The sequence below is a fragment of the Propithecus coquereli genome, unplaced genomic scaffold (genome assembly GCF_000956105.1).
Source record: "Propithecus coquereli isolate 6110/MARCELLA unplaced genomic scaffold, Pcoq_1.0 Scaffold298, whole genome shotgun sequence".
NCBI classification, from domain to species: Eukaryota; Metazoa; Chordata; class Mammalia; order Primates; family Indriidae; genus Propithecus; species Propithecus coquereli.
The window spans coordinates 788,130-798,245 of record NW_012148596.1 but is presented as its reverse complement, the minus strand read 5'-3'; the positions used below and the strand labels follow the sequence as shown (position 1 = coordinate 798,245).

The 10,116-nt window shown below is 34.6% G+C and overlaps 1 protein-coding gene across 1 annotated transcript in view; it reads left to right on the top strand.

Moving 5' to 3' along the window:
* ROCK2 (Rho-associated, coiled-coil containing protein kinase 2) overlaps window positions 1-10,116 on the top strand; it is a 205,080-nt gene that overhangs the window by 135,686 nt on the left and 59,278 nt on the right. The window contains exon 8 of the mRNA XM_012648914.1: window positions 4,703-4,963. Coding sequence (XP_012504368.1) covers window positions 4,703-4,963 — 261 coding nt within the window. The remainder of the gene's footprint in view (window positions 1-4,702; window positions 4,964-10,116) is intronic.

Genomic DNA, 10,116 nt, shown 5'->3' with positions numbered 1-10,116 from the left:
GGGGTCTCGCTCTTGCTCAGGCTGGTCTCGAACTCCTGAGCTCAAACAATCCGCCTGCCTCGGCCTCCCAGAGTGCTAGGATTACAGGCGTGAGCCGCTGCGCCCGGCCAGTTTCCCCTATTATTAACATCTTACAAATTTATGAATGAACCAGTATTGAGACATTATTATTAACCAAAATCTATAATTTGTTCACTTTTTTTTTTAGTTTTTACCTAATGTTCTTTGTATATCTCAGGATCCCATCCAGGATACCACATTATATTTAGTTACCGTGTCTTCTTAGGTTCCTCTTGGCTGTGACAGTTTCCTCATACTTTCCTTGTTTTTAATGCCCTTGAGAGTTTTGAGGAGTACTTGTCAGGTGATATATTATAGGATATGGATGCTCCTTTATTGCAATTTATCTGATGTTTTTCTTATTAATTAGACTAGATGTCAGGCATGGTGGCTCACGCCTATAAGCCCAGCACTTCAGGAGTCTGAGGCAAGAGGATCGCTTGAGGCCAGGAGTTTGAGACCAGTCTGGGCAATGTAGGAAGACCCTGTTTCTACAAAAAAGAATTAAAAAATTAGCCAGGGGTGGTCGTGCACCCCTGTAGTCCTAGCTACTTGGGAGACTAAGGTGGGAGGATTGCTTGAACTTGGGAATTTAAAGTTACAGTAAGCTATTATCATGCCACTACACTCCAGCCTGGGTGACAGAGTAAGATCCTGTTTCTAAAAAAAAAAAAAAAAAAATTAAACGAGGATTATGGGTTTTTGAAAGACTAGAGAGGTAAAGTGCCATTTTCGTATGTTGTTATGTGAAAAGTATGTACTAATACATTATTTATGACTGTTGATGTTGACCTCAAGCATGTAATTGTGATTGACCATCTTTATCACTTGCAGAAGTCATTTTCAGAAATTTAAAAAATTCTTCTCTTGATACTTGCTGTTTAACAAGGTCATAACATTACAGATTAATTATTTCCAATTGAAGATTAGGTAAAAGAAGCTCCCTAGATGCAAAGTTTAAATGGATTTGGTAATAAGGATATTTCCTTTGCACTCACATTTGGTCTAAAAATGGTGCTGAAACTGTGGAACTAGTTTGAGCTCAGAAAATATATCTGCTACAAATTTGTGTAGCAATGAAGATTTTGCTGCTTATTTTTAACTTTTGATAGCATGGGAAGTGTATAAAACAGCTTATTGTTAATTGTCATCAAATGCTTGTACTACAGTATAAGTTTTGTATATAAGCACTGTTTGGCCTTGTAATTTTAGGTGGTATTAATTAAGAAACAATATCAAGTCTATAGCAAAAGCTAATTTCCAAAGGTATTCAGTGTTTGATAATAGTGGTTGAGGGCAGTTCTTCTTGTTCAAATTTCAGTCTCAGCTCTGAGCTCAAATAGTTGCAATAAAATGTTACCACTGCTAAGCCATTGAACTGATGTGTGATAGAGTGAGTCAGGATATTCACCTTCTATTTCTAACAAAAATTCCCAAAACTGATGATGACAGTTAAGTCCACAACAAATGACACCATTGACACTACTTATTTATTAATATGAGGGATTAGATTATTTTCTGTTTGGTACCTGTTGATGAATACTATTAAATACAATGAATAACCATAGACTTTAAACATCTTACATTTTCACAAGCTTTGTAAATTTGTCCAACTAAATCTTTTTCTGTTCTACAAATATTTTTATAACCATCTGTTGTTACACATCTTAGATTCGACTTCAGGTTGTACTGACTTAGTGTTTTCTCAACTTCTTTGAAAATATTCTTTCCGTGCAGACTCTTCATAGAGGTTTTACTGCAAAGTTAGCACTGACTCCTCAAGTAAGTAGCTACTGAACAGTATCAGTAACATCTGTTGACTCAAGAACCAAGGAAAACCACTCAGAATCATTTGCCTTGTTTTTTCATTGACTATTGATACTCCTCTCAGAGTCCTCAGCTGTTTGAGTAACTGTTGTTGCCGAAAGACTAATAGTCTTAAACAGTTGATTTTCTTTAGACACATTTTTTGGCTGCTGCAGTCAAACACAATTAATTTACCATTGGTAAATGGCTTTCCTCGCTTGTCTAACAAGTGAGCCATCTGGGAACTTTCTTTGGTTTAATCTTAACATAAGTTTGGCAAATTTTAACATTTTCCCTTAATGAATTTTAATCTTTCAATTTTGAAGTAGTAAAACATTGCAAACACACTTTGTCTTAGTCTGTTTTGTGTTGCTGTAACAGACCGGGTAATTTATAAAGAAAAGAAATTTATGTGTCACCATTTTGGAGTCTGTGGAGTCAAATATCAAGGTGCCAGCACTGGCACCTGACTTTATGTAAGTGAAATCATTGAATGTATCTTCTTTTGTGTCTACCTTTTTTTGTTTCATGTTATGTTTATATGATTTATCCTTGTTGCTACAGTGTATTAATTTCATTGCTGTATTTTATTCCATTGTATGTATGTAACACAATTTGTTGGTATATTTTCAGAGTTTTGTTTGTTACAAGTAATATTATCATCAGTATTCTTGTGCTTATTTCTGGTAGGTGTGTTCCTAAAAGTGGCATTTCTAGGTACTTATAATTAGTCATAATATCAGCTTGTTTTCCAGTGTGGCTAGAGCAGTTCCTTTTATAAATTCTCTTAGTCTCCCATCCTTGCCAAAACTTGGCATTATCAGATTAAAATTTTTTTTTTTTTTTTTTTTTTTGAGACAGAGTCTCATTGTGTTGCCCGGGCTAGAGTGCCGTGGCGTCATCCTAGCTCACAGCAACCTCAAACTCCTGGGCTCAAGCAATCCTATTGCCTCAGCCTTCCGAGTAGCTGGGACTACAGGCATGCGCCACCATGCCCGGCTAATTTTTTTTTTTCTATATATTTTTAGTTGTCCAATTAATTTCTTTCTATTTTTAGTAGAGACGGGGTCTCGCTCTTGCTCAGTCTGGTCTCGAACTCCTGAGCTCAAACAATCTGCCCGCCTCAGCCTCCCAGAGAGCTAGGATTACAGGCGTGAGCCACCGCGCCCGGCCAGATTAAAAATTTTTGATCATTTTTGTGCATGCAAAGTGTTGTCTCACAGTGGTTGAAATTTACCTTTCTCTAATGAAGTTGAATACCTTTTCGTATTTGAATATCCCCTTTTGTGAAATACCTATTAAGTTTCTTGCTTATTTTCCCATTAAGATGTCTGTCAATTAAAAAAAATTTGATTAGTAGGAATTCTTGTTATTTATTTTGGATATGAGCCTTTTGCACATATTGTTACAAATATCTTCTCCCAAACTGTGACTTTCCTTTTTTTTTTTTTCTTTTCAAGCAATCACAGACTTATAGGAAGGTTGGAAATACAAAGGACTTAGGACTTTTTCTGAAGCATTTGAGAGTAAATTGCTGACCTCATGCCCCATCACCCTCTGTCCAGCTACTATAACAAATTACCATAGACTGAGTGGCTTAAACAACATTTTTATTTTTCACAATTCTGGAGGCTCGAAGTCAGATCAGGGTGCATGACTGGATTTTTGATGAAGGCTCTCTTCCTGGTTTATGGATGGTGGCCTTTTCATTGTATCCCTGTAGAGTGGAGAGCAGAGATAGGAAGTAAGCTCTCTCCTGTCTCTTTCTATAAGGGCACCAATCCTGTCAGGAGAACCCTACCCTCATGACCTTATCACCTTCAAAGGCCCCATCTCCAAATATCACATGGGGGTTTAGGGTTTCAACATAATGAATTTGGGGGAACTGAACACAAATCTAGTCCTTGATAACCTCCTAATACTTAAGTATGTATTTCCAGCAGCCAAGGATGTTCTGCTTCATAGCCACAGCAACTTTCTTGGAAATGAGGATATCTACATTGATACATTACTGATTAATACTCAGACCCCATTGCAGTTTCACCAGTTGTCCCAGTAATGTCTTTTATAGCAAGAGGATCCAGTTCCAAGTGACATCACATTTATTTTCTTTCAGTTTGAACATTTTCTCAGTCTTCCTTTGACGCGTTCCTTTTGGGCTCTGATATCCCCCACTAGGCTACTCCTTTCCCTGGATGTCCTTCTCACCCTCCTTGGGCTTTGATATCCCATGTCAGCCATCCTCTTACCTGAATGCTCCTTCCCCTTTTGAGCTCTGATACCCTCTGTGTGACTTGCCTTCTGACTCCTTTTTTTAAGTATGTTTTGATGGATTGAAATGTATAATTTTAATGCAGTACAGTTTAGTCAAACTTTTATGGTTAATGGCCTTCTGTGTTCATTTGAGAAACTTTTCCTTTATGTCATGAAGATATTCTGATGTTATCTTTTTGACTGTATTTGTTTGTTAGTCAGTCCTATCTTAGTCCATTAGAGCTGTTATAACAAAATACCATAAACTGGGTGGCTTGTAAACAACAGAAATTTATTTCTCAAAGTTCTGGAGGCTGGGAAATCCAAGATCAAGGCACAGCCAGATTTATTGTCGGTTGAGGGTCCACTTTCTTGTAGATGGTCCCTTATCCTTGTGTCCTCACATGGTGTTTTTCCATTACACATATCAAAGTCTAAAATAGAAGATTTCATAAATTTAACTTAGTTTTGGTTATTAAATAGTTTGTCTTTTTCAATAGTAATGGTAGGTTTTGGTTTTTATTCTATTTATGGGTTTTTTGTTTTTTTTTAAATTTTTTTCCCTTTTCCTTTTGTTTTCCAGCTCTTTTATGCCTTTCAAGATGATAGGTATCTGTACATGGTAATGGAGTACATGCCTGGTGGAGACCTTGTAAACCTTATGAGTAATTATGATGTGCCCGAAAAATGGGCCAAATTTTATACTGCTGAAGTTGTTCTTGCTCTGGATGCAATACACTCCATGGGTTTAATACACAGAGATGTGAAGCCTGACAACATGCTCTTGGATAAACATGGACATCTAAAATTAGCAGATTTTGGCACATGTATGAAGATGGATGAAGTAAGTAAGCAAATTTTTTAAAATGCTAGTTTTTTGAGAAACAAAAGTAAATGAAATACCTAAAATCAGGACTTCATGGTTTTGGACAAAGATAAATTTAATTTTTCTAACTGTAATAACTCAAACAAGATAATGCCAAATTAAAACATTTCATTCATCTAGCTATAGAATACTTAATTGGCAGATTTGGTAGACCCAAGAGAAATAAAAACTCAGCTGTCTTTGTTATCTTCCTCATGGACTGTTGATAAGCATTTGTTACCAGTCAAAACTGGTTCATGTGTATAATGATATAGGTAAAGAAGTAGGACACAAAATCTAAATTTATGGTAATGGGCATTTCCACCACCATTGTTATTTCTGAGGTTTTCCTTTTAAAAAGGAAGTAAGGTAAGGAAAAGAATTTACGTTACTACCTTCTACCCCACCCCCGTCTGTATCAACCATATGGAATAAATTTGGGGGCATCATCTATTGTGATACTTTACCTGTCGAACAATTTATATTATAATTAATAGGTTCAGTGACATTAACCTTATAGCTAATTATGATACTGATTTATTTTGGTTAAAAAATTTGTATGTCTTACCCTTTTCTCTGTAAATGTAATGTAAGTCCTGGCAGTAATTCCTTACTGGGAGGGATCATGTTGGATCTAGGAGATCACTTGTAAATGTTAATATATATTGACAGAAAACTATATTTCATCTTTTGTGTGGTTTTCATAACCTTCCAGTATGCTTATATGGCTAATCTATTTCTTGTTAGTTATCTAGTCAAGACCTTTATTATAAATAAAGATAATTTTCTTTTCTCTTTACCTCAACTTATTCATGCCACCTATGCAACATTTACTTTTATTAGTCATCCTACTTTCATCAGCATTCCATGTTCATCCAAGCTCAGGTGATATGACTAATCACTTTTCTAATGTCATAATGCCTTTGCTTATTCAGAATCTGTGCTATAATTTATAGGCCATTTTAGTCTACCCAGCTAAAACTTAACATCCCTTTACTTTTTTGGTCTTCTTGATGGAGACTGTTACTATCTTCTGCAACCATTACTCAGTATTTAATATGTGGAGTATTTGATTGTACCCAAAGCTCCCTCTTGTGGTATTTAGCATAATATAGTATGAAATGATTAACAGTGAAAGTTATCTTTAATGAAAATGAAGTATGAAATAATTTTCAAATAGAATGCTAGACTTTTTTATGTTTATTGTACATAATATGTGATGTTTATGCACTGTACTTCCATGAATGTATTCTAATTTTAATTAAACCAAAAACTTTTGGGAGTGGGATGGAGTGCAGAGAAATAAATCACACCATATGTTTTTAGGGAGGGTAAAGGTGGTTACGAAAAAAGTGTAGAGTATGAGAATATGGGCAACAGGATACAATATGGTATATATAAAATAATTTTATGAGCATGTAATAAATACTAAAATCAGCTGTTGAAAATAAATTGTCTCTGTATAAGGCAAAAAAATGGCTTATCTAACTAATTTTGTTTACTGTTTTTAATTAAGGTGCAAATAGTTATATTTTCCTCTTTTCAATTTCTGTCTCATTCTCTTTCCTCTCTTTAATAGATAACCAATATAATGTGTTTAACATATGCTTTTGCAGAGTATTAGTATAATATACATATATATTCTTCATTTGTATAAACAATATATTGGTATAGATGCCATTTTGTTTACTTTGTTACTCAGCATTGTTTTTATATATCCCTGATAAATACAAATTAGTTCATTGCTTTGTTTCTGCTGCTTAGTATGCCATTAGTACCTACCTATCAATTTATTATTCCCCTGGTGTTGGATTTCTGGTCACCTCCAGCTCCCTGCTACTAACATCTTCATATATGTCCCATGTGTATCCCGACAAGGGTTTCTCTAAGTATAAACTTAGAAGTGAAACTACTATATCAGAAGGTACATAAATAAGGAATTGCCTGATCTCCAGAATGGCTGTAAATGTTTATAACCTCTTACTAGTAATGCATGAGAGACATTGTCTTCCCATATTCTCACTAACCCTTCTTACTATTCAGCTCTGTAAATGTTACCACTTCCATTGGTTTACAGTGCTCTTTTTTCAAAATTTTGTTTATCTTATAACTAATGATAATAAACCTCTCTTCATATACTTGTCAGTCATTTCTCTTTTGTGAATTATCTGTGTATATCTTTTATCTTTTGACTTTGTGTGTCTTTTAAAAATTTGGCTTCTTGTAGATGTACAGAGCTTTCTTGTATAATCTAGATAGTGATTCCACAGATATTGCTGTCTGCTACTAGCAGACAGCAATATCTGTCTAGACAGTGTATAATCTAGACAGTGATTCCACAGATATTGCTGTCTGTCTTCCAGTCTGCTATCCCGCTATGCCTTTGTTTAAATAGAAATCTTTCATTTTGATATAGTCAGATTTTTTAAAATACTGAATGCCGATTGTTTTAAAATGCCAATTGTTTTACCCCAAACCTCCATTCTTCAAACAATGCTAATAATGAGGATGATTATATAATTTAAAGAACAAAAGTTTTTTCTTAAAAGCTATAGTATGTAGAATTGATACTTTTATATTAGTTATTAATATGAATAGTGTTAATTATAAGTTTCAGGTTTATTGCTCTGTTTGCCTTGTTTGATTATTGTTGCTATACTGAAGCCATTAGAAATGTTTATGGTTTCATTTTCATTTCCCTATAGAAGGAATTGACAAACTAGAACATAATGGCCAAATCCGGCCTATGGTTTGGTTTGTACAGCTTATGTGCTAAAAATGATTATTACATTTCTAAAGGGTTGTTTATAAAAAGAAGAAAAATATGTGACAGAGACCCTGTGTGGCCCATAAAGCCAAAATATTTGCAATCTGGCCCTGTATAGAAAAAAATTTGCCAACCCTTTATCTGTAACATAGACATAGATGCTCGAATCGTTTTTCAGCTGTCCCGGCTTCCTATGAAATGTTATGCCTTGGATAAAAACGAAAATAAAATATCACTATAAAATTACAACTTACAAGGACTAAAATAATTTGTTACTGTCACAGTTAAAAGTAATAGTGTCTCATTAAGTTCTATTATTGACAAATCATGGATGACACAATTTTCTGGGTGCTGTTGCTGTTACTCTCTCTGTCATTCTTGGAAAAAGAACCTTATCTGGATGTAAATGAGAGTTACATCGTAGTATGTTTACATCTAGATGTGTCTCAGTGACAGCTGAGAACTTCCACTATTTAAAATTATCTATATTATCATATGTGTTGGGCTTACGCTTTGCCTGTCGCTCGTTTCATAGCAACCTTTACCACCTTTTAAGGCCCGTGATACACCGGTATATTAAATTACATGAAGATAGGATAAGATTTTATCCATTAACATTCTGGTGTATATCACTTGATTAAATTGAGGTTGTGATTTTTAAAAAGCTAATTTTATTGACAATTTATGTTAATGTTCTCAACACTTCTACAAGTGACATCAATTTTAAAAATATACATGTTTCAGAAACTTACGAAAATAAAAATTGGTACTTAGCAGGGATAACTGGGATAATCCAGGTAGGCAGCTTTGTGTGGCTGTGGGTACTGCAACATTGCAAATGGGATCTAGATTAGGTGTTTTTTAGGTAGAATGTAAGAACAAGCAGGCCTGCATTAGCCAAGAACGCTTGTGAGGGAAGGGGTATGCATCTGTGAAGAGAATGAGCAAGGGATCATTTTCAGTTTTTAAAATGGACTGAAAAGCTTCCTGCCTGTGCAGCAAACTGCAGCTTTTAATGCTTCTGATACTTAAAAATTCCACTTACAAATTTTCTTTTCCTTTTCTTTTTATAGGAAACATTTCAGTAGTTTCTTAAACCAACTCTTAAGATTTCTGATTGACCAATTTTGTGTTTTCAGTAAATTATCTCAAGTTATGATATTTTGGCAATGATAAAACATCAGATATATTAATACTTATCTAATATACCTTTAATCTGATACATGTAAAAAATTTGAGAAACCTTTGAAAAGCCATACCTGATTATCTTGCTATCCAGTTTAAAATCCTTCAGGTTTCTGTCACCTACCGAGTAAGGTTCAAACTCCTTAGCTTGTCCTGGTAAGACTCTTACAATGAATGACCCCTGCCTGCCTTTCATCCTCATTCTCTATTGTGAAGTAGTACCTCATGGCTCAAAAGTCTTGAGTCACCTGTAGTTCTTTTTATACTGTGATATTCTATGATTCCTGGCCTACATACATACTGCTATTTAATAGTCTCCGTGGCAAATTTCTACCCATATTTTGAAACTCAGTCCAGTGTTTGCGATTTTGTGAAGGCTCCTCAGGTTGGCTCCTGTGTCCTTTCAGCATGCCCCCGCTTTAGGAGCATTTTCTTATTTTTGACACTGTAAGGTATTAAAGACTTGAATTTTCTCCGTCTCAGCCCTGGAATCAGCTACTTCTTCAAGAAGCTCTGATTTTTGTTGTTGTTGTTACAGAATGGCATTTAGAAATCAGTGTTTTGGTGCTAGGTGTGCTCATTGCTCCTGGAGTGTCATTACTTCTGGCCCTGTCAGAAGACGGAGTTAGGACGTTTATATTGCATATACTACATATGCAATAAACCCACATGTACACACATTTATATTTAATTTTTATCTGTGTATATAGTATATTAAAAATCACAAGTTCATACTGATACCTCTGATTCAAGTCCAACATCACAAGTTTTATTCTAGTCTTCCTTCTTTTTTGTAATTTCTTTCATGAATAGTGAAAAACCTGACTCTCATTATTTACAGTATATTTACTTGTTCAACCCTAGTGTACACATAAAATTATTTCAGAATTGCCAATTCCTACCCCTGTGACAGATTTGCTAAGTAAAATGTATTACTTTTGTATCCTTCTTTTTGTTTTTTGTCTTATAGTATCCCGTTAGGATACTGTTTTCCAAAGTTACTTAGGTTAGTTCTTTTCTTCCTACCCCATTCAGTATGATTATGTTATTCATTTATAAAACAGATTCATTTCTTACTTTTTATATTGTATTAGGTCCTTAAATATGAAATGTCCGATTTTGAATCAAAAGTGTAGTTTATTATATCCCAAACAAGAAGCAGTACAATTAGTCAAGTATG